Below are 26,281 nucleotides of genomic sequence, written 5' to 3'. Positions count from 1 at the left end.
TGAATTTCCCCCAAAAAGTTATTTAATAAATAGCGCCAAAATGACATGTTTTAAAAACATCAACAGTTCTTTGAGGTGGACATTTAAGACAGACTGCCATCTCTTGACTTGATACCATGCTGTACAGGTACAGTAGAAACATGAGCATAACTTCATTAAATAGCACAATAGCTTAGTTACAGGTTATGCAAAAGGCTGTTGAGCCTTTACAAATATGTAGGATCACCTAAAAAAATGTACTTAGAAACACAAGATTCCTTGTGAATTGGGGAATTTTTTATCATAATGGTTCTCTTGCTTAGGGGGAATTTGACATCATATGTGTTGCTTTCTGACACTAGTTACTTCATTTGCTACTAAAATGTTAGTCTAACATTTAGCTGATATAGTCAAATGTATCACAACTCCAAAAAGGAAAAACGCTTTCTTTGACAGCTGTTTGAAGCAAACCTATAGCATTTGATCCCACAAGTGATGAAAGAATATTAATTCTCACTTAAAACTAAATGACAGATAATGAAGGAACCCTTGGCCCCACATACTGTATATGTGTTGTAAACATTCCACATAAACACGCACGCACACACGCGCGCACACACACACACACACACACACTTAGACCTTTAAAAGTCCCTGGAGAAATGCGGGTTTCCCTTTTTACACCGTCAGGTTAACAACCACTGGAGTTTCTGTTGTGCTTCTATAGGATCGTTCTATATTGTCCATGTCTTCTTCTTGGACTGCTGTCCGACTGCCGTTTGCATCTGTTCCTCTGTGTGTCATCGGGCCGCTACTCTTGGAACAGTATACTGAAGGCCATGACGACGCAGCAGCAGGCCACCCAGGGACTCTTCCTCTCGCCTGCGTTGGACAAAAGATGCTAAAATAAAATTACAAGTCGACGTCGGCTAAATGCGAAGTTGCTGATTCAAGCACAGCTCACCTATTCTGGCACACTTCCAGAAGATCCCCAGAGGCCTGAAGCAAAGAGAGGAACGACGTTAAGTAAACCACATACATTCCCTGCTTTCATCTTTATTTCCATACTTTCAATGTTTTAGAGTAGGGAATCTACCAGCACTGGAGGTAGCGTAGCACAAGCTCATGACAAACACATGACGATTGGGATCAATGCAGTTTTCCTTGAGACAGAGGCTGCTAAGCTTCTGGTCAACGTTGAATGTCAGTCGACCAATAGCTTAGTAGCCTGTGCTGCATTAAAACAAAAACGACATTGATCTAAGTGTTTGGATGTCTCTTCTGGAATTACACTCCAATATTTAACATGAAACAATAAACATTTATTATTGATAGGGGTGTAACTATCTCAATCCAGCATTGTAAATTCGTCTTCTCTCCATTTACCTGGTGGTATGGTATGGCTACTGCTATTAGCATAAGATAAGGTTTAAGGCAATTTTAATTTTTTACTACTAAAAAAGTAGTATATATATACAATTCGAGGTGTAATATGAATACATTTTATGCATACAAATAATAGAAATATAAAAATTCTAAAATCGAAATTCTTATGGAATCTGAAAATGTGTGCATCTTTCCGCCCCTACTGATTAGAGGTCTGCAAGCCCTAGGGGCCCGACAGAGCCCGACACTATGGACAGATTGGGGCCGGGTTCAGGCCGATTCTTTTATGCATAGATAGGGTTCGGGTAGGGCTCCTTTTATTTGACTCGCTTAATTTTACACACGCAAGTCGTACACGCAAACACAAGCGTGCCGTCACATCACGTAGCGTTTTCATCAAAGCAACAAGCTAGGCCGTTGAGAGCTTGCATGTTGGAGATGGAGAATCTGCCTTTGCTATGCACGCGAATGAACAGCAGAGTGGAATAAACTGTAAAAGGTTTTGCATGATTGTTCTTGGATTTAGCCGGTTGGCGAAGATTTGTGAGTTTTGTTGAAGGTATTCAACGCAAGACGTTTTTGTTGCCGACGTTCATCTTAAGGCCTCTACATGCTACAGCAACTTCAAAGCAACTGCAACACATCATCGACAAAGCAACGGTGTTGCAGACACTCTGCCTTTATGCTTCTGAAACATCGACGATGCAACATTGTACCCTGGATGTAGCTAGGTTCCCTAGATAGATGAAATTTCCCTTCTCAACCAACCCATTGATAACAAGCAGAAAAAGAAGCATTATTTTTACTTCCGGTCGGGGGATTTCAAAATAAAAGAGCGACGTCTAAAAGCACCGTAAATACGCTTATTTTGTACATTATCTAACGTTAACACGAACCTAAACTAATCTAAAGTTAGTTTAGGTTCGTGTTAACGTTAGATAATGTACAAAATAAACGTATTTCCGGTGCTTTTAGACGTCGCTCTTTTATTTTGAAATCCCCCGACCGGAAGTATTTGTGATGTATTCTGCTTGTGTAACTTTAGGTTAGTTTTAACGTTAGCTAGCAGCAGGGATGGACGCCTTTGTGCAAATGCAGGCAGCTACAGGCACTCGAGGTCGAGGAAGAGCTGCTGAATTTAATCGGCAGGAGGAGAGAGCTCGTCAAAGCTGGATATATCCCTGTGGCTGTGGTTGTAGGCACGAAAATGCAGCTCGAACTACCTGTTATATTAAATTAATTGATTGCTGTTTAACAACTTGTCCGTGTCCAGTCCTTTCGAACTGCCCCACCGTTCATTGTAAACAATGATGCATGTAATTATATTAACGTTACTGTGTGTTGTTGTAGCTATGTTAATAAATTCTGAATGGCATTGACGTTAGTTGGGTATGATAGAGCATTGAATAGCATCATCAACGCTAGCTGGCTGGCTACAACAATGGAGGATGGTATTCCTCGCTGCGGGACCAATATTATTCTATGACAGCCCTGCCCCCATTCACTACCAACCAATCACTGCTACGCAATATCAACGCAACGGTTGTTTAGATTAGATTTTGGGGAGATGTACGCAACATCCTCGCAACACAGTCTACAAGACCCTCTGCAACAACCGCGATGCAGTTGCTTTGAAGTTGCTGTAGCATGTAGAGGCCTTAACAGTAGGGATGGGAATTGATAGGATTTTATCGATACGATTCCATTATTGATTCTGCTTATCGATTCGATTCTTTATCGATATCCTTATCGATACCCGATCAATTTATAATTTACATAAATAAATTGGAAATGCAACAGAACTACATTTACATTTAGTCATTTAGCTGATGCTTTTATCCAAAGCGACTTACAAATTCTGTACGACAAGCCATCAGGAAGGGCACAACTCTATCAGCTGAGCAACAATGTTCATCAAAGTGTTGAGTGCTACAGTGTAGGTTAGTTTATTAGGACAAGTGCATGACAGTACGGTTAGTTAGGGTTAGATATATTTTTTTTTATTCAGATAATGGTTGAAGAAGTGCGTCTTTAGTCGACGGCGAAAGATTGGATGTGATTCGGCTGTCCTAACTGGGGTGGGTAGTTCATTCCACCATTGTGGGGCAAGGACTGAGAATAGGCGACTTCTCTTTGATGACCCTCCCGGAGCTTGGATAGGAGTAGGTCTGAGGCGGCCAGAAGATGCAGAGCGTAGGGGTCTAAGCTGGTTAGAATAACAACATGCAACTTGACATTTCTGATTGTCATTTATTGTTGAGCCCCCATGTCAGAAAAATACAAAAACTGTAAAAAATAAAACATTAACTATAGCCTATTATTTTTTTATTCTTAAACTAATTTAATCTACCCTGGGCCCCTGTCCTATAAGGTATTGGCTTGTGTTGCTACACGGACACATTTGTATGTTGCACCACCACGGTACTTCCTGGCTTACAGTGTACAGACTAGTAAACAAACACTCCGTCTCTTATTATATGTGAACTAAAGAGTACAAGGTTTACACAACAGCCCCCACCTGCTGTTTTATTGTATTTGTACCTGTACTATCCGCTGTCAGCTGTTTATCTCTCTTTGTGAGCTTGATTAAATAGCGTTAGCTCACGTTAGCTCCGCGGCTAATTTTAGCTCACCCTGAACTAAATCAATGACTAGGTTCTAAAGCATTCAAGTAGTTTTCACTGCACATAGAAGTAGCCAAACAGCGGGAGCATTTCGGGAGCATATTACCAAAACCCAGGCAATTTCGAGCCCTTAAGGAATCAAATAGAGTCTGCCATGGCTACATGCTAACGTTATTGCGCAACTGTAGGAAAAACCTGGCAGCGATAAGGGAATCGAAAGTCACGGGAGCCACACGGTTCCAGGCATCGGCCAATTAGGAACCGGTTCCCAATGGGAACCGGTTTTCGATTCCCATCCCTACTTAACAGTGAAGTGGTGAGTCCATCCCGATTTACAAAAATGAATTGGCTGTTTTCGGTATGCTTTAGTGTCATGACATTAATGTTTTAGTCTGTGGGCATGTAATTGTTGCTGTTGTTAGCCGCAGAGCTATGTCATTATTGCATTGTGCATTTTTTTTGTCGTAATGTAGCATTGTGTGTAACGTAGGTAGTGTGTGTGTGTGTTTGTGTGTGTGATATCCGTCATCACATCATAATATTGGCCTCTGGCTTAAGTCGGGCTAGGGCCGAATAATTGCTTAACTTTTCGGGCTAGGGTAGGGCCGGGCCAGAATGCTACAGGCTTGGGCCGGGGCCGAAATTTCAGGCCCTTGCAGACCTCTTCAGCAAAGCAAAGGCAAAGTGGCTACAGAGGGAAAAAAGTACAAAGGAAAAGAGGAAGTGAATCATAATGACTTGTGGTATAATATATTGTCCTCATGTAAATATATCCCCCTCCCCTGTATCCCCTTACCTATGCCCCCCCCCTCTCTGTGGAATAAGATATCCCCCTCCCCTGTATCCCCTTACCTGTGCCCCCCCCCCCCTCTCTGTGGAATCACCCCCCTCCCCTGTGTCCCCAAACCTGTACCCCCTCCCCCCCATCTGACCTATCAAATGGGACCACACCCCCTCCTGTAACTATATAGATCTCCTCTTGAGATCTATCTTGGTTCTTACCTGGGTAATTTCAGCTGATCACCTGGGGCGAGAGCCTCAGCCATTCTCTCTATGTATTCTATCTGTTTGGTTAATAAACCTTGTTATTATCCAAGCCTCGGTTGACTGAGACATTCTTCATCAGGATATCCACAAATATCCCACAATTGGCGTCTACGAACTTGTGACGGACTTTTTGCGTCCTCCCGGCGTGCTGTATCATTCAACTATACAGAGAAAAGTGAGTATAATAGGATGGTCGACCAAAAAATGTATGGAAGGAATTAAAACTTTCCCGCTTTTCTCTGTGCCAGGTGAATATTACAGAATGTTGTCCAATATTGAGATCATGGCTGAGTAGAATAATGTGCATTAATATATCTGATCTGTATTGAGAATCGTTACCAGGGCGCGCGTGCACCTGGGTCCTTTATCAGGCGGTTCTGAGAGGATGGGTTATAGTGCTATTCCCAAAAGTTTAGGCACAGGTTGAAGTGCTATTCCAGGTCGAGTCGGAGCCGACCAAAAGTTAAGGCACACAATACAGGTTGTTGGATTGCTACCCCAAGTCTAATTCAGACTAAAAAATAGGCAACAAGGCAAGAAACGTGGGCTTATTATGATGTGATATTCATTGTTTCAACCTCAAACTAAGCCCACAATCTCTTCCTTTCCTGAAAACGATGTATTTTGGATTAAATTAACCAATTGATTATACAGATAGCGGGAAGATGACCTGTCTCGGGAGTACGTGAATGTACATTTAACGAGTCGCAGGTCGAAGGGGCCGAGAGTATGATTAAAAGGTATATATAATCTAATATATCGCTGGTAAATTTCGAAGTCAGGTTCGGTCGTTATGATTTTAATAACGATGTGTAGTTATATATCAAGGGTATAAATGCCTTGTCGCAACAGATGTTGGAACAATACAGATGCTGGCCGACTAAACGAACAAGCGATCCAATACAGACCAGATATATACACACGTTAACTTATATGTATTAATGTTTGTTTGTCTGTTTAAAGTCTCGTTTGTACGTGCACAGTATGCCGACTGATATCGCGCCGAGCATTGAGAGACGAGTTAACATTATGGGAATAACATTGGGGTACAACTCGCGCGACATGTAACGTCCGGTTGGAAATTATAGTTTTATCGTTTCTATTTGTTTACGTTTCACTATGCACAAGTGACGTTCATTCGGTTACAAAACGCTGGTTTTAGGTAAATTCCAGGCTATTGAGAGCTCGCGGAACTAGTACTGCAGGATTGCAAAGCGTTATTTCCGAGGCGAATGGGAACGCACGAACGTCGCTTGGAGCGATGACGTCACGCTATGAGCGCCGTGAAGTTATTATTTTATATTAAACTATCCATAAGCGAACGTAAAGTGTAATGTACCCAAGGCCAAGGGTGCGTGAAATCCACGTGTAGTATATGTTTTATTTGTATATGTATGTGCGCGCTGCTATTGGAAAATGTTGAGTTGAGGTGGCGAGATGCGGGTTGCTGACGACACGTAACGGATCCAACCCAACACAACAGCTGTCCCCGGTGAGTATGACAATCATAAATATAGATGCATTGATTGATTGAAAACTTTATTAACAGATTGCAGAATGGGTACAATACAGCACAGCTCAATACACAATTGTTAAGGGGATGCAGACCAGAGAGAGACTTATAGTCTTGTTTACATCAGGGTCCCCCATTTTCAATACCAGATTTGTTTACATCAGGGTCCCCCATTTTCAATTTATCAGGACATATTATGACATACATGACATACAGATAGTCAGTACTGCTACATCTGTACATTTATGACATACCAGATTTGCAAATTCAGTACTTTTTGTGATACAAAAGGAGTCAAGAAAAGGGAGTCATTTGACGTAGAAACTGTACATATACACAACTATCAGTTAAAGCAAATTACAACTATCTCAGATCACTTGAGTGTTTATGTGTTTGACGTAGAAACTGTACATATACACAACTATCAGTTAAAGCAAATTACAACTATCTCAGATCACTTGAGTGTTTATGTGCTTTAATTTACACATTATAAGTCACATAAAGCTAATTACAATGTCTGTTTCAGAATTATAATACATCTGTGGGCGTACCGGTCATACTGACCATGGGAGCTAAACAAACACTTCCGGTTCCCAATATATGGCAGTACAGGAATTGTAGTCCACATAAACAGCGTTAGATTAGACTTTATAAGCTTTCAATGTTGAAAACTTGGAACACAAACAACATAGATCATGTTTAAAAGTAAGATGTTTAGGTTATATTCACTTGAGTTAATGTGTTTATCTAAAGAACCAATGAAAGATAACTAGCCCTTTCCATTGTAAGACATTTTAAACATGATTCAAAATGTGTGGTCCACATTCATATGATGCTTGTGTACATATGCGATATGATTGATAAATGATAACACTATCATTACATCCAAGAACGGGATGGATGAGATCTAGCTAATGTTTGTTGAGCACACAGACAGTCAAAGAGGATTCACTCAGATGGACTTAGAAAAGAGTGGAAAATTAACATGTGTTTGTATTTACAGATCTGGCTCTGAGGCGAGATGCAAAACAGTGAATGACTACACCCAAATTGTATCACAAAAGACAGAAAATCCAACAATTTGCATGTCAACCGAGAGACAGTGCAGAGCTGAGAGACAATCGATTGACCATTTGGAACAAATCTACATCCAAATACCCACATGTAAATTCTTCAGAGTGGGCACTTGGGAGACAAAGCAATGCAAATGCCTACACTCGTGACCACAGACTTGATGAACTCACCTGGCGGTAGATGGCAACAGAGAACCACTTAATTAACATGAATTAGACACCGGTGATGAATTTGCAGTTATGAAAATCTACCTAACTCCCATACTAACAATAACTAACCAGTCGTTTTCATCATCTCTTTTCAAAAGGCACATGAATTAGAGTAGTGCCCGAGATGAAAGATTAATGATGAAAACAACTACTTACAATCCCCTCCTTCTATTCTCTGTTTATAACCAATAACATGCATGACTTTCCTTAGACTATTCTTTTAACAACTAATACTTTCTATGACTGCAAAATTATCAACCACCAAAATTGCAGCACAATTATCTAAATGTACAAGATATCAACAACATTGATCATTTAGCTGACACTTTTATCCAAAAGCGACTCACAGGTTCTGTACGACAGGACATCAGGCAAGGCACACCTCTATCAGCTGAGTAACAATGGTCATTAAAGTGTTGAGTGCTACAGTGTAGGTTAGTTTATTAGGACAAATGCATGACAGTAAGGTTAGTTCGGGTTAGATGACAGAACGAATGATTGTTTTTCATGCAAAAATTAACTGGCTACCTAGATTTTATGTTTTTTCCCCATGCTATGCTATGATGAGCCACACTGAGATGTGAAGAACAACAGAGAAGTCATGGCGAGGTAAGTATCCTGAGGCACACTCAACGCATCCTGAGGTAAGATCAACTTCAATTTAACATCACAGACTATTTTATCTAATTCAAGACTTTGGCCATTCATTTACAGTTTTGTTTAAGGCCTAATGCTGTAAGATCTAGGTAGATCTAGTTAGATACAAGAGCTGATAAAATTGTAGTGAATGTGACCTTCTTGACGTAAGGAATCACTGCTAATGCAATTGGCTTGCATTTCCTATTGGTCAATTAAGTGATTTTATCACTGCTAATGCAATTGGTTTGCATTTCCTATTGTCAATTAAGTGATTTTATTTACAATGAATTGAATTAATCCCAAAATGATTTTCCACTTTAGCAGAAAGGCGTTGAATCATTTATGTGAGGAGTTTTCTAAGGCAGTGTTTATCACCCTCAGATCACGAATTGGTGAGAGGACAGGACGAGTGAGACGACGCGCGACCTGAACCACGAAGCTGCGGACACAACCAATGACGATTCGGACAATAAGAAGAGATCTAAAGACGATAAAGGGCGAGAATGTCTCCTTCACTATCGCAGCGAGCGGGCAGCCAGAGAGACGGTATAGGATTACTAATGCTTTCACCAGCCAAGAAATAGGCCTGTCGCAGTACACCTACCCCATCGCCAAGCTGATGGATAAATATGTGCACCTGCGTCAACTACCTATCCCGCTCATAGACGGTGCCACCCCGACCCTGCTGATAGGCTCCGACCATGCAGACCTCATAATCCCGATAGACCGGGTCCACACAGGGCCCAGAGGCTGTCCTACAGCAGTCGAGACCCGCCTAGGATGGACATTACAAGGCCCCCTCGCTAAGTCTCTTAACCGAACAGCAGCCACTAGCTGCCTCCACTCCAGAGTGACAGAAGAAGACACCACCCTCCTACAGCATGTCGAGAGGCTATGGACACTAGAGACAATGCCCTTTAAGAACGAAAAGAAAGACATTCGTTCCAAGGAAGACATTTACGCCATAGCACTCCTCGAGCAAGGGACAAAGAGAGTCAAAGTCAATGGAGTGATGAGATACGCAACTCCACTCTTGAGGCGAGAGGGTATGCCCACCTTCCACGCCCCAAAAGAAGCGACGGAGCGGTATCTATTGAACACAGAGCGGCGCCTAGCCAGAGACCCCGCTCAAGAGACTGTGTACCGCGCTGAGATTAACAAGCTAATCACAGCGGGACACATAAAGAAAATTGACAACCAGAGGCGACGACAACAACCGTGGGAGAACCATCCAACCCAGCCCACAGACATCCCCAAGAAAGTGGAGCAGGGGACCACGAAGGAGACTGACCAAGGAGACACTGACGAAGAGGAGATCAACCTTTTGACAGCCTCCACCCCGGCACTGCAGACCAAACCCATCACCTGCAGATGGGAACCAAGTCCCCGACCATCAAGGTGGATTCCCATGACAAGATTGTCATCCGTGTGAGAGAGAGCGTCCTACTGACTAGCCACTACACCGGCGGGCCCTCGCCCTCCATCAAGTGGTACCGCAATGACGAGAAGAGGACAGCGAAACCAGCACAACACATTCAAAAACGGCCGCCCCCTCGCCCCTCTAGTACCGCGATGACGAGGAACGGGGGGGACCAACCACCACGTTCAAGAACGCCCTGACCACCATGTCTCTAGGCCTGATAGGGGCCAAGCGTGAGCACAGTGGCAGACATGTGATGGTGGTGGAGAACAACATAGGCTGCAGGAAAAGACCACTATAGTTGACTGCTACCGGTGACCCTTGACAAGGTACACAGGGAGCGGACGGCGACCTCCTGTAGGCCCCCTCTGAATGAACGACGACCAGTGAATGTTCCCGACTGCATCGTCAAGAAGAGACATCATCAGAAACCTGTAGACCAAGAGACTTCTGAACACACATTGTCCACATTGTTATGTATGTATTTAATTTTACTGTGTTACTGTTTGGCCCTGCCACACAACAGACCGAGAACAGATGATCAACACGACACAGCAACTGTCAGATTCACAAACAAGAACTGTTTCACAGAGTTCATATGTATCTGGAAAATTATGGACTAAGAATATGATGAAATACAATCAGTAAGATTGCATTAACCAATTTTATAATAGCAATGAGAAATGATCAGAGAGTCACATTGCAAAATGCTATTGTTAAACAGGGCAGAACCAGTTGGGTTGTTCCAAGACACCAAGTTTGGTTACTGTATTACATCACATTTGAATTACTTAGGTTACAAAATTGTATTGTCAGACAAGAAAGAATCAGTTGTTTTATTCTTTCATAGAAGAGGACATGTAACGTTGTTTTGCACCTGTATGGTGAACCATTGATAGTATATGCACTAGAATTACATACAGAAGCGATGCATAAGACGTTTTATCTCCTCATTTATAGAGAAGAAATGGAGAAAATTGCCTGATTCTAAGTAAAGACCAACAAAACTGAGGCAATCACAGATGAATGTGACACTCAAACTCAGGTTAAATACAACTGGATCCTAAGTAATTTAATCATGTTAGTTTTATTAACCACCAGGTTAACGGTTGTTAAAATGTTTTTGTACACATTAGCCTTATGTGCAAATCCTATTCCTAATAATTATGCACACGATTTTGTTTTTCACCCTGTGCACTCTGACCACACAGAGACAGTGCTCACATGTATGTAATAGTTGTATTACTATGCCTGTATGCACAACCATCACATTAGCTCCCCTGAATCACGACATGAACGACTGAAGGTATGCCAAGATATTTGCACAGCTATAGCTTCTAATGATTATGTTAATTGTTGTTTGATATCAGAGTTGAGGACCACTCATTGATATAGATATTTTGAGCGATTAATAAAAGAAAATGGTGATATCTATTCCCACATCTCTGATATCAAAATAACACAGACCGCAGTCCAGTCGATCATGTCATGAATCAAGTATGTAAATAATACTATTTTAAACTATTAGGCCAACCAACAGAACACATTGGCCAACATTTTCATTATTTTAATTATTTTCTATTGTCTGATAACCGATGGATTACATCGGTCCCCACTTTTACCTGTTCCAAACAATCCTGGTATATTATACATTAATCTCACCCACATTATAAGAAAGAAAAGTGAGTATTGTGGTATAATATATTGTCCTCATGTAAATATATCCCCCTCCCCTGTATCCCCTTACCTATGCCCCCCCCCCTCTCTGTGGAATAAGATATCCCCCTCCCCTGTATCCCCTTACCTGTGCCCCCCCCCCCTCTCTGTGGAATCACCCCCCTCCCCTGTGTCCCCAAACCTGTACCCCCTCCCCCCCATCTGACCTATCAAATGGGACCACACCCCCTCCTGTAACTATATAGATCTCCTCTTGAGATCTATCTTGGTTCTTACCTGGGTAATTTCAGCTGATCACCTGGGGCGAGAGCCTCAGCCATTCTCTCTATGTATTCTATCTGTTTGGTTAATAAACCTTGTTATTATCCAAGCCTCGGTTGACTGAGACATTCTTCATCAGGATATCCACAAATATCCCACAGACTCCATCCTGCGGGAGGCCCGGTGGCAGCGTATTAGGAGGTTAAGAATAGGCCAGGTGCTGAGATGAGCTGCAGCAGGACAGGGCGACTTGTCACAACTCCACTGCATTATGATAACACAGGACAGGACTGTGACCACCTGTCTACAAGGTCTGAGGAAGAAGACACCAGACAATCACTACCCATGTAAGGACTCTGAATGAGGGGGTACAGATACAGAAACTGGTAAAGCCTAAAACAGGGTATCGGAGAAGTTCACCGATACAAATGAATGTGATGCCAAGTAGGGGTGGGCGATATGACTATATTAAATAAATATCGGGTACAGTTCATTAACTCATTGGACGCCAGACCCGATGATAGTCGGGTTAACTCGCCGACCGTTCAGCGCCAATCACGAGTATAGTCGGGTTTTAATCGTTGTTTCTTTTATTAGCGATATCCATAAATTTTCATCCATCCAGCCTGATGTTATCGTTGGGAATGGGTCCGAGCTCGCAAAAGGGCAAATACCGCCCCCTACGCCTTCCGGCTGGTATTGCACTCCACTGGGAATGGTATCGTTTTTTTTTCTGGGACGATCCAAGTCGTGCGGACGTGGTTTAAATAATCAGGCGAGGTAACCTGATTTCAACGATACATCTGCGAGGCTGGCTGCCCCCCCCCCCTGTTGTCTCATGTTTTGACAATGCTTAGCACCACATTCAGACTGTTCCACCGTTTCACTCCACATATGGAAATGCAGTGTCTTCTCCTGGTAGTGTGTACACTAAGAACTTTTAAATTGAGTTCTCCCCTCATATTATAACCCCCCTCTCTATCAAAGAACAGTTCTTGAATGTTTCCTGGAAGTACATTACCTTTTGCTTTATACATTAATTGTGCCGTTTTAAATTCCACAAGATCATTTAACTTTAACACACTCTGGGCCATTGGGATTATACTATGAGGCCCGCTTGAGGCCAGCTTTTCATTACAAGTTTTCACTGTGCGTGAGGTTGTTTGTAGAGCTAAATCTACATTTTATATTATTGCTGTGTCCATTGTCATTGTCAATTGACAGTATAAACCTTCCCTTCAATATGCCATAAAGAAATATCTTTCTCATCAATACGTTCCCGTTTTATAGCGTCGTGAATATGAACTATATACCGCAATGGTCTGGGGTAATTCCTGCAAAGCTAGTTATAGGGCGCTAAGCTAATAACGTTAAATCGATGGCGTTTTGGCCCTACACAAGCTAGAGTTAAAAATCAAAATGCATATGATCGGTATCATGTTCCACCATGAATGCATGAAGGGGGGGGGGGAAGTCATTTCTGATTATTGATTACCAATAATGGCATTCCAGGGCTGTACGCTAAGCTTTTTCACTAGGGGCACACTTGCCCCTAAATGAGAAATTTAGGGGCACAGAATATTTTTAGGGGCACATTTTTAAATAACAATTTTACAATTATAGTGCAAAAAAATATGTTCCTCCTGCCTCATTACTGTGGTCCTTTTATTTAACATTTAAGTGCGTTTGTTTTCAGGTTTGTATCTTTTATAATGAACCAACTGAGAAAGTGTGTAAATCACTAATAGAACAAGAACAACAAACTGTGTGTGTGTGTGCGCGCGCTTGTAGTGCTCCTTGAATGAGACCACCACAACACACACACACCATTGCATTAATCAGGAGGACAAGACACTCTGCATACCTTTGTTTCACAATGAAAAGTGCTTTATAAATAAAAATGAATTATTATTATTATTGTAAATAACCCCATGAAAGGTTTATTATTTTTATGGGTAATTACCCGCTTCATATTTGTGATGTTACTGGTTTCAGGGTGTGCCTAAAGTGATCAATGTGTTGGGCCGTTTATAGAGATCTATGCCAATTAATGTTTATGTATATCCGGGACTTTTTTTTATAAGAATTGAGAGGCCTACTACGGTATGTGTATGTGACCTTTATTTTGAAAACTGTGTTGCGCCGCAACCTTGTTTAAATTTGTGCTTTTGACAGTGAAATGTTCAGTCCAACTTAGCTCGAAGGAAAGACTCTAATCAAAAAGGTTTAATGGACCCGTATGAGGCCATAGCTCTTACGGTGGGACTTTATAGAAGAGGAATGCAAAACGAGAAATAAACAGTGATTTTACCAGCAGTAAGTTGCAAGCCACTTTCATATGGGGAACCGTGACAATTATTAGTATTATCTTATTTGCATATAGTCTCATTATTAGATAGATAGGTTGATACTTTATTGATCCTTTATTGATCCCCGGAGGGAAATTTAAGTAGACAGTATTTAAGTATTGAAAAACGTCCTAATAGTGGGCTACTCACCTAATGCATGGCTGAACCTGAACGTTAGAAGTGTCCGTGTCCCTGTCAATCATCACTGCCAGGTCTGACTCAATTTAATCGGCTATGGTCTCTAGTGATGCACGATATATCGGCCGCCGATATAATATCGGCCGATATGGCCGTTTTTTTACACATCGGTATCGGTCCGATATCAAGATAGGGCCGATATTAAAAAAAAAAAATCAAAAAAAAAAAAAAAAAATTTTTTTTTTTTTTTTTATCTTTTTTTTTCTTTTTACATGTTTTGGCCTTAAATAGTTTCAAAATATCAGTCATTTCTGAAAATAAGTTACAAAAGTAAAAAAAAGTATGCGTTTTGGAAAATAGCTCTTTATTTGATTATCATAAAAAAGTGTTTTCTATACAGAGATATCGACATCGGTAAATATCGGTATCGGCCAGAACAGCAATATTAATATCGGTTATCGGTATCGGCCACAATTTTCACATCGGTGCATCACTAATGGTCTCTCATCATCTCTCCACATCGGACGTGGTTGTCATAAGATGGACTGATATCCGCTCCGTTCTTCTTGCAGAGCAAAATTTGCGGCTTAAACTTATTGAAAGGAAGTTCTTCTTTGACGATGCAACATTCAGTTTCGATTAGATTGTTCGCTAGGAATTATGGGATTTGGTGTTGGATGTATGGACTCTACCAGATTAAATACATGGTATTTAATCGCACGATAGACTACAACTACCAAGTTGCGTGGCCCAGATTCACTTCACATGCAAATCTTTTTTTCCACACAGGCTATCGCAGTAAGTTCATTCATTGCCGACAGATTTTTTCATAGCACCGCGATATTATGTCGCACTGTACAGCCCTGGTTGTAGGCTAATGTTTTACAATTTTTTTTATCCAATTTGTATAGATTCATTTAGGAGTGAAATGCGAATGAAGGGTTGAAATCACTACTCGCAAGGTTGCCCCCAAATATTATTTTCCACTCGCACGGGCCAAATTAAGGGGCAATTTGCGATAATCTCGTCGCAGTGTACAGCCCTGCATTCGTTATTGCAACATCATACGCTGATCATACGGTCATGGATGGCTATGAGAACAAGGCCCGATCAGACTGAAATTGACGTCAAATCGCTCTTACCTGTGGCCGGTTGGATTCCAAAAAGAATTTCCCAGTTATTTGATCGCCATCTGGTAGATCGATATGTCCATTGGCTGATGCTATATTCCTTTACTGCATACTGAATTCGGCGTCGCAAAAGGTATTCCAGGCGATCTGGTGAAGCCATAGCTTTAGGCTAACCGAAAAGCTAACCCGGAGCAAAAAAAAGTGACACCCGGTCTGCAACAGGGGAAACTGCATTATCGAGACAGCGCCAATACCAGGATCTGTCCGGTACTGCACTTTCGGAGTCCCGATATGCCTTTTCCAGCCAAAATACAGCTCTGTGACATTGAATAGGTTATTAAAATGGAATAAAAGCAAAACAGAGTTTACCACATATATATACACGTGGTTGGCCTTCAAAGGATGGCGCCCAATCACGTATTTATACGTGGTTGGCCAGGAATGTGTTAATGTTTTTGACTTTTAAAATAATATGTTTGTGTGATCACGATAGGGCTGACCCCTATTAAGGAGCCGTAGTCGACTGGCCAACCTCTTAGTCGAATATATATATATATATATATATATATATATATATATATATATATATAAAAATAATTATTTTTAATTTCTCTCTTTTTCTTTTTCTTTATCATTCTTTCCAAAAGAAAAGAGGCCTAGAAGCGTGGCTAACGCTAATGGCATGGATACCAGAGGCTAACCGCCTATGAAAACAGGCACAGAGGCACTGAAAGAGGATTTCACCCATCTAATGAACACACTAGACTAGAATATCAAGATGTATCCATCAGTGGACCAATTGCATGCTTTTGCATAGGACAAGAAGCCTTCAGCGACTCCCTCAGACATTAAGCACCCCCCACAGCCCAAATGGAATGATACAAAATAAATTAAAAAAATTACAAATGTTTAAAACTATTATACTTTTTTTTATTTTATTTTTTTCGACCAATAGTCGACTAACGGCAAATTTTGCCCAATCATAGTCGACCATCCAAATCCTTAGTCGGGGACAGCCCTAGATCACGATAACCTGCAATGTGAACTATCCTTATGGCACTTTGAGTATAAAAAGTGGTTGTAGTGTAGAATTATAAGTCTTTCCCCAGACTTTATAATGTCATAAATGTCTTGACAAATTGAAAATGAGTGACCCTGATGTAAACAAGACAAACGTCTTTTTCTGGTCTGCATCCCCTTAACAATTGTTTGTATTCATTCAATCTTTATTTATACTCGATAATACACTGAGTAATTAAACTAATTTACAGTGCCGTCGAGATGTTACATACACAAGTGTCAGTGTATTCATAAATATAAAGACATCAGACAATCAGAATAATTAAGAGCACATTTTAAAATACATTAAGAAAAAACTTTTTAAAAGAATAAAAGCGCTAAAAAACAGAGGTAATAATTTAAAAACAATTACATATTGTGGTGACCTGATTGGTCATTAAGGTTCTAAACTGACCCATAGACACTAGACTCGAGTGTCATAAATGTCATAAATGTCATAAATGTATAGATGTAGCAGTACTGTCTATCTGTATGTCATGTATGTCATATATGTTATGATGAATTGAAAATGGGGGACCCTGGTGGAAACAAGACGAAAGTCTTTCTCTGGTCTGCATCCCCTTAACAATTGTATGTATTGAGATGTACTGTACTGTACCCATTCTGCAATCTGTTAATAAACTTTTCAATCAATCAATCAAGTGTCTAGTTTCAGTGTTTCCTGCAGGGTATTCCATGATGTAGGGGCAAAAAAGCCAAAAGCAGATCTACCAAGTTCAGTACAAACTCTACGCACTCTAAGTGTAAGCCAAAAACTGGATCGTGTATGACAGGGTCCAGTGGTCCATTCCAATAAAGAACTAATATAATTTGGACAATCTCTAATTATGGCTTTATAAATAAAATTATTGCAATGCAACTTACGTCTCTCTGCCAGAGAGGCCCACCGACCTTATTATAGGATACAATGGTGAGTACCATATATCACCGGTGATAAATCTAATGACTGAATGGTAAACAGAGTCTACGGGCTTAAGAGTGAGCCATACTGTATTGTACCCATTCTGCAATCTGTTAATAAAGTTTTAAATCAATCAATCACATAAGCACTTGACGCGACGCTTCCGGACATAAAACACGGACTATAAACAGAGCCGCGTGCACGTGTCAGTTTTCGAGTATATTCTGGGCTTTTGGCACCCAAGAGTTTTTATATAAATAATCTTCGATGTTAATATATTTTTTTCTGTATTAGTGTGTCAGTAGACTACTCTTTTAAAAACGTTTAATTAAATTATTTTTGAAAGCATCTTCTTGGTTTAATGCACACATGTTGCAGGTACTATTATAATCATCATGTTGGCGTGACTGTATGCATCAAAGGGTTAAATCAAGCATTTCTAGTGCTTTAGAGGAAATGTCAAAATATCGTGATATATATCGTGTATCGTGAGACATAGCCAAAAAATATCGGGATATCATTTAGAGGCCATATCGCCCAGCCCTCCCAAGAACCATGTGTACCATGTCAGATTAACCATAATTACTTTATTTGCTGCATTTATGACACAATGTATTGCTGTACAATGACCCCAAACTGATGGTCTAAGTCTATATACTGTCCGGTAGAAGTGACGGATCGGATCAGTACTTTGCATCTATACTGAGAGCTTAGTGATCCGAATCAGTAGTGAAAAAGTGCTATTGGTGCGACCCTAATTGACCCATCTAAACCCTGCCTTCTTTTCTTGATCCTAGTTGTGATTAGAGGATCAAGAAAAGAGGGCGGGTTTGAGATAGGTCTATATTTATTATCTCCACTAACAGCTGAAGCAATCCGAGATTCTATATGTACAGTGTATGTATTATGTACACTGTGTAAGTGTGTGTGAGAGAGAGAGAGAGAGAGAGAGAGAGAGAGAGAGACGCAGTATGCGTGTCCGTTCATGTGTGTGTAATGTGTATGTGTGTGTTTGTGTGTGTCCACTCTCAAACTAACCAGAGGCCATTCTAAAAATGTTTTTTTGCATTCTATCAAATACGGTATCATTCCAATATTATGATATATGCCTAAGTGCTGGATTTTCCCTCGTCATTAAGAACATTCAACAAATGACGCAAGTTAACCATGGTATTCCCTTCTGCAGAATGTTAGCCGCCTATCCCCCAAAAACCACACCAGAGTTATTATGTGTGGCATGAAGAACAACAAGAAACATTGGATCATATCTTAGTCAATAAATCTGTGTTGTTGAGCAAAAGGTCTTAAAGGGATATTTCACTTTAGTAGAACTTGTCAAGTTTCAGAAGTCTTACTTCTATCTAAAGTAATCTACAAGTAAACTAGTGACCACTGCTGTCCCTGTCACCCACTGTCAACACCACAATTCCTCCCAGGTGTCAGGCTCCTTATTCACTTCCATTCATTCTGAAGACCTAGTCTAAATATATATAAATAAAATACTTCTGAAGTGTAAAGTATTTTTACATGCTATATATAAAAGAAAGAATGCAGAGCATTGTAGATTACTTTATATAGAGGTAAGACTGCAGATTTTAGAAATGTTTTGAAAGCAGGGAATGTTTCTACTAAAGTGAAATATTGCTTTAAATCATCCAATATGCCAATGTTAGACACATTTGTTTGTCTGAGTAGGACATCCCTCCCTGCTCTCCCTCTGTGTGTGTGTGTGTGTGTGTGTGTGTGTGTGTGTGTGTGTGTGTGTGTGTGTGTTTTCTTCGGTTGACTCAGACTTGTTAGAAGTGAATCATGCAAGTTTGTACACCCAAAAATAATAACGAGCCAACGGAGATGAAAATATGCCGGCATTTCACAAGCTTCAATTAAAGGTTGTTTATTAGATGAAAAAGTAGCTACAGTAGTAGATTAATGGGTCTCACACAAGAGGAAACCATCAGCTACTTCAAAGCTTGCTGGTCTAGTTCACACAGACAAGGTAAGATTCATACAGCACGTCACACAGCACCTTTTGTATTTTATTATATACACTTAATCCCAAAATTTTAGTTAAATTCAGTTTAGATATTAGTGAAAATTCACCACCGTATTCCAGGGACAAATCTGTAATGTTCCTCTTCTAGGGTGAGCAGTTGCATTAGGGGTCAAGGTGGAATAAATGACTGTGGCAGGAATCTGGTGACCACCATTTGGTCACATTTTGCTATCTTTATTTGTGTGTGTGGTGAAGGTACATGTATGAAATGGCTGCACCAGTGTGACTTGTTGATTTAGTCTGTTTTTATTTCTATTATCATGTGCCTCTTATCTTGCCTCCTGACTGTTGTATTGTGGCAATCACAGATGTGCATCACTTGTCATAATTTTTCTTTTTATAATAAGTTAACGCAGGCTTCAACTGTCCATGTTTGTTTCAGTGTGTCCCATTTGCCTCTTTGCAACTCTGGAGATATATATATATAGAGAGAGAGATTGTGTGACTAGTAGCTGTCAAAAGGATAATATGCAAGTTGTAAAAATGTATCCATAATAAGGACACACTAGGCGCCACCTAGAGCAGGTGAGGAGAGAGGGCCTTTAACATCAAACCTTTCTGTCCACAGCCAAGCTGGTGAAGGGAGAGGAGAAGTGTGTGTAGCCTGTGTGTGAGTGAGACAGAAAGAGACAGAGCAGCTGCAGCATAGTTTAACTACCACACATGAAGAAGACGACAATGAAAAAGAACCTACCCTTCAGTTAGCTGGGCTAGTGGTAGGGTTAGCTGGACTTGTGGTAGGGTTAGGGTTGATTGGGCTTGTGGTAGGGTTAGGGTTAGCTAGGCTTGCGGTTGGTTAAGCTAGGCTTGTGGTAGGGTTAAGGTTAGCTAGGCTTGTGGTAGGGTTACCTAGGCTTGTGGTAGGGTTAGGTAAGGCTAGGGTTAGCTAGGCTTGTGGAAGGGTTAGCTAGGCTTGTGGTAGGGTTAGGGAAGGCTTGTGGTAGGGTTTGCTCGGCTTGTGGTGGGGTAACCTAGGCTTGTGGTAGGGTTAGGGAAGGCTTGTGGTAGGGTTAGGGAAGGCTAGGGTTAGCTAGGCTTGTGGTAGTGTTAGGGTAGGCTAGGGTTAGCTAGACTTGTGTTAGGGTTAGGGAAGGCTAGGCTTGTGGTGGGGTTAGGGAAGGCTATGGTTAGCTAGGCTTGTGGTAGTGTTAGGGAAGGCTAGGGTTAGCTAGACTTGTGGTAGTGTTTAGTCGTTATGCCAATTCCCAACCCCCTTCCTGGTTGTTGCGCACTCCCCCCTACTGTTGGTCCGGGAGGCCGGAGACTGTCACATGCTTTCCTCCGACGCATGTGCAGCCAGCCGGCAGCCAGCCTGGCAGCGCAGATTCTCACCGGGAGAGTGTAACGTGTGGAAGGTCACACTACCTCCCTCCAGATCCTACCCTCGCTGTGCAGGCGCCCCGACCGAACTGTAGGGGTCACTGTCCACAACACCCAGGACCCACCCATCAGCTTTCCCACCCCTAACACTGCCAATTGTGTTAGTATGAACGACCAGCCAAGCTGATAGCAACGCAGAGAGCTGGATTCGAACCCAGCGTCTCCAGCGTTGATGGCGAGCGCCTTGCCCACTACACCACCTAGCCACCCCGACTTGTGTAAGTGTTAGCTAGACTTGTGGTAGGGTTAGGGAAGGCTTGTGGTAGGGTTAGCTATAGGGGTGTAAAGGTACACATATCCGTACCGAACAATTTAGCATGTGGGACCTTCTCGACTCTTAACACTTTAACTGCCGAAAACGCCGGAACTCGTCATTCCCCGCCATGCTCAAGTTGCCGAGGACGCCGTAACTCGTCTTTGATATCAATATTTCAAAAATCTGTGATCGAAATCATATTTCCGTTCTGGAGCCTTGACACACAGTGCTGATCTCCTCTCAACCCTCTAGCGGTTCAAGAGCGCCATCTGGTGGCCGATCGGCAGATCGAAACCGGATATCAACCTTTGAACCGGCAGGACTCACTCCATATGTGGTCCGGGCACTCGCTAATGCTAGAGAGACTCCGTCTTCACACAGTGAACATCGATCGGTGGAAATAACTCGAAAAAACAACATGATTTGGACGTATATACTATTATACAACCTGGAAATCGGGCATTTCAACATCCCATAATTGAAAACTGTCTACTCCACGCTGATCGCCCAACGGCCCGAGGAGACTGGGGTGAGTTTTAGCATGTAGTATTACCGTGTTCGATATAAACTGCTATGATGAACATATGACCCACATTAGATGAATGGTATAACGTTGCCCACGGAATTATAAATGCCCCCTCGCCCATCCGGTCAACATCAGATGACGTGTAGTAACTCCTAGAAGTACATCCAGTTGAAATTTTTTATCTCGCACAGATTCCTACCAAACTGTATTTGATCATCAATATAATGCATTTGGGGCTATAAATCACGTTCTGGAGAAAGCTGCAGAAAGAGATGAAAACATACTTATACTTTAGACCATATTTTAGTATGAATATGTGAATGAAAAAGTTTAACGTTGCTACACCATGAACAATACATATAGGACATTGAATGGGCCCTAATAATGGCAATCTAGCAATAGAATTTAAAAAGTTATAGCCCTGCAAAGAAGGGGAACTTCTCCATGTTAAATAGAGCTGGCAAGGGATGGTATATCATGAATTTAACCCATGGCAATCAAAGTGTTAACATTACCGGAGTTGAATCGAGTTGATAACATGCAGTGGAAAAACGGAAATAGTCCCGGTTGGAGTTAGTAAACACAGTTGTATGTTAGCCTTCTTGGATGTTGAATAAACGCCTATCATTGTCTTTCAACACCCCGCCTCTCAGATGTGTGTAGGCCTATGTAATGTTAATGGCTATGTTTTTAAAGTCGTAATGAAGATTGATTTATAATATATTGCGCTTGCCATTTCCACACTAGCACCTACTGCTGCTGCCAGCTGAGCAGCCGGCACGTCACCTTTCCCGGCTCCGTGCTCATCCCGTGAACCGAACAATACACACACGCCCCGAACCGGGGAGGTTGTGCCGAACGGTGTATGGTTCGAATGCGTACCGTTCCACCACTATTCCACACATAGTAACATTATGTTCATCCTCAAGTCAGACAAGACAGATATCAGATGAGAGGTAAATAAAATGTATCTCAGCCCCACTGTCACCTGTAGTGCATTCATGTTATAACCAATAGATGTCACTGGTGAATTGTCCAGCTAAGCTGCTCTGCTTCCCCCAATACTAGCCAGGCAAATCAGGCTGGGCACGGCAGGCAGTGCACTGGGCTTGTAATACACTGGAGGAAACACTGGCCTACTTATTAATGTTCATAAATCAAATGTAGACTAAACCGCCAAAGGCTAAAAGCAGAGGACAGTGGTTCTTATTTTTTCCCCATAAGCCAAGGACCCACATCGAGTACATTTCCAAACCTATAGTTTCAGAAACACTGGGCTAGAAGATTAACATGTGAACTTTCAAACTGAGCAATGTTGCTGTCTCTGTTCAATTAAGGGGAATAATTGCCACGGTCATCATTGCTTTTCTCATGGTTCTATGCTGCTAGACCTATTACAGGGCATCTCAGGTTGTAAGACTACTTCACTCTTACCCAGTCTTATTCTTGTCTATCAGGCTGGGAGCCATGGCTCTGAGGTAAGCACAGGTACATATGAGCAGAAGGATCACCGTCAGCAGGGACTGGAAGTTGAAAATGGCTGACTGCATGACAAAGACAGAGAAAGAGACAGAGCCAGAGACAGCGATAGAGAGAGAGATGCATTAGTACATTTACAATACAGGCCTTTAGCAGGCACTATTATGCAGAACAACATACAAGTGCAACCACAGTGTACACCTAAATCATAGTATCACCATTCACCAACATGCAATAGCAAGAAAGCAAAAAAATACCAATAAGTAAACAGTGCCCAGTCAATAGTCTGAGAATAAGACACTTGGAATAGGTAGTCTACAATGAATAAGTACAAGGACAAGGAAGAAGCAGATTGTGTATATAAATGAATGCCGCCATCAACATAAATTACATGTTGGGTGGGTTCTATGTTCGGATTCTGTGGGCGGGTGGTGGGTCGTGTGTGCCATGGCCTGTAGCCGTGCCGGGGGGGCAGTGATTCTGGATGTTCGGGTAGATGGACGTGGTGGTGGTTGGATGGGGGGGGGGCGTGTGGCGTTGTGGGTGGTCTGGGATGGCGCTGGGACCTTTGGGACAGTTTGGGGTGCTGTGGGGGGGTTCTTCATGCGGGGGGTCCCTGGGTATATGGGTGGGTTGGGGGAGTTCGGCGATGGGGGCTGGCCAGGGTCCGTCGGGGTGCATGCGGGCCCGGGGGCTGGTGTTAGACTCTGGGAGAGGTCTGGGGGGGGGTTTGGTTGGAGCCTATGGCTTCGGCTGGACCTTTCCCGGACCTTCCCTGGAGTTGGGTGCTGGTCTCTTGCGTGTGCTTTGGTGGATTTTGGTTGGTCTTCGTCGTTGGGCTCCCTTGGTTCGCTGGCTGGTTTTGTTCCTTGCGTGGGGGGCTCGCTGTGGCTTCTACTGTGTCCCGGGGTCCCGGTGTCGTCTCGGACTGTCCCGATGCTGCATGTCTTCTCATTTGGCCGCTGTTGTCTCTGTCTGCTTGAGTGTTTGGAGTCGTGTCTCCTTTGGCGTGGCTGCGGGTCCTGGGGCGCATGGCCTGTCATTCCTCTGTGGAGTTTGGGAGTGGGGGCGTGGGATTCACTGGTTTTGCTCATGGTGGCGGGGGCACCGGGGGAGATGGGGCGGCCCGCAGGGCATTCCCGTCACTGTGCATGGCAGTGTGAGTGGCGCGCAGGCTGTTTGTGTTTTCCTTCGGTCATGGCGTTTTTTATCGGGGGTGTGTCTTGGATGGGGATGTGGTAGGGATTGATGTGTGGGGTGTTTGGGGTATTGACTGTTCTGGGGGGGGGGTTCACATGCCTTCAAGCGACTTATTTTATGCCTATTCTTAAGTCTGCACGTTTACATTGCACTATTTTTATACCTATTCTTATGTTGTTTTTTTTTTTGTCAATTTGTGTGAGGATTTTATGCCTATGTTCATTTTATACTAATTGCTGTGGTGCACTCTGGACTGCGGTCCATGTGTGAAAAGTACTATATAGATAGTTATTCATATTTATTATAGTTATATTGTAGAAATGTGTGCATTGAAATGTCTGTAAAGTCTCGACGACATTGAAAATGAGGGTGACCTCAATTGTCTTTGAGAATACACCATGGTGTGTAGGTTAGCTGCAGCAGTGCACCATGGTGTAGGTTAAAGTGATGACAGGACCGCTTGATATTCACACTAGGAGTGCATAGTTTATTTCCAGCTGCTGTATCAGCTACATGGACAAAGCAGGAAACGGGATGAAGGCAATTCATGAAAAGGGATTTCTATGGGTACTACTAGGGTTGAGCGACATGGAGGAAATTATAGGGTAATCAAGACATATCATACAGTAGGTATTTTTGCTATTAATAGGTTATACCACAATATCTACTCACATTCAAAAATCACATGCTAAAATAATCCTACTGATGATATCAATGATATTTCCTAAAATATTTCAGATCCCATTTTATGATAAATCTATTTCTAACTCTTGCCATGGGGTCAAGTCAACAAAACACACACACACCTATAAAATAGAACTATTTGAGACACACGCAAATAACGTTATCAATGCTGTAGATAGGTACGTGGCACACAAAGGGCGACCCCTATGTAAAACCGCCTAATGTACCCGTTAGCTAACTAATGATAGCATTGCTTGCATGATTGTGTATCATACAACAGTCATGTTTAGACTGCATCAGAAGAAGTAAACGTTATGATAGATATTGGAATTGCGTTGAGTGATCTATGGCTGTATATGGAATATCAGCCATTCCAGGGCTAAGCGTTACGTCGTTGAAGTAGAGATTGTTAATATATATTGCCACAAAATGCATGACAAAAGGTGTCATAACGATACATACGTTATTAGAAGAAAAACATTGCATCGCTAAACTAAATAATCAACGTAGAGAAGTTGCAATACAGTAATATAGCCTTACCATGTTTGTTGTTGATGTTCAACGCCACATCATCACACTTCCTCCTTCTTGAAACGTACGCAACGTCACCACGCAAACCACGCACCAGCATCAGCTGTCATCTGGAAAGCAGGGAGTGGAGACAACATGAAATAATATACCAGCATGTGAGTTCAAAATGCATAAGCAAAATGTATTGGGTGCACATTTTAACATAATAAGTGGCTAGCACGTAACGCTACGCAACGAAAGTGGTTTGATAAACGTTAATGATCTGTGCTGCAGGAGTTGTTGACTTCTGTCTAACTTAAAGGCAAGTATCGTTAGCTAACTTCCGGAACCCAGGCCAGACGTTGTAGCGCGTTTTCATTATTTAATTAATTCACTCACTCGAATACATTAGTCTAGTTCTACTAGTATCACCATCAATTCACTATTCATTGAAAATGGGGGACCCTGATGTAAACAAGACAAAAGTCTTTCTCTTGTCTGCATACCCTTAACAATTGTGTGTATTGAGCCGTACTGTATTGTACCCATTCTGCAATCTGTTAAATAAAGTTTTCATTCATTCATTCACCATGCGAATGGAGTAATCTCTGTGTGACGGTGTCACCCAGTTCCAGTTACTTACCAGACACTCCTTTGATATAAAGCTTCAAACCGTCTGCAAATGTCACATGGGAGGGAAAGGAGAGGAATAACGTCCGTGCAACACAATATAGCATACGGTAATCTAACCATGCAGTGTGTATGGA

General features: G+C 42.0%; 2 protein-coding genes across 3 annotated transcripts in view; one reads left to right on the top strand and one right to left on the bottom strand.

Moving 5' to 3' along the window:
- LOC311230522 (protein kish-A-like) lies at positions 1–25,639 on the bottom strand. Its single transcript, XM_084316816.1, has 4 exons — positions 25,545–25,639; positions 23,076–23,185; positions 944–978; positions 1–861 (listed from the first exon to the last, which is right to left on the bottom strand). The coding sequence occupies exons 1-4, from the start codon at positions 25,545–25,547 to the stop codon at positions 791–793; spliced, it is 219 nt and encodes a 72-aa protein (XP_084172942.1). The 5' UTR covers positions 25,548–25,639; the 3' UTR covers positions 1–790.
- LOC311230498 (DNA repair protein XRCC4-like) overlaps positions 25,633–26,281 on the top strand; it is a 150,938-nt gene continuing 150,289 nt past the window's right edge. For both annotated transcript variants that reach the window (XM_084316787.1, XM_084316789.1), the window contains exon 1: positions 25,633–25,690. In XM_084316787.1, the coding sequence (XP_084172913.1) occupies positions 25,689–25,690 (2 nt within the window). In that variant the 5' untranslated portion in view covers positions 25,633–25,688. The remainder of the gene's footprint in view (positions 25,691–26,281) is intronic.

This window comes from Notolepis coatsorum (assembly GCF_963971535.1).
Source record: "Notolepis coatsorum genome assembly, chromosome: 1".
NCBI classification, from domain to species: Eukaryota; Metazoa; Chordata; class Actinopteri; order Aulopiformes; family Paralepididae; genus Notolepis; species Notolepis coatsorum.
This window is presented reverse-complemented; position numbering and strand designations above follow the sequence as displayed.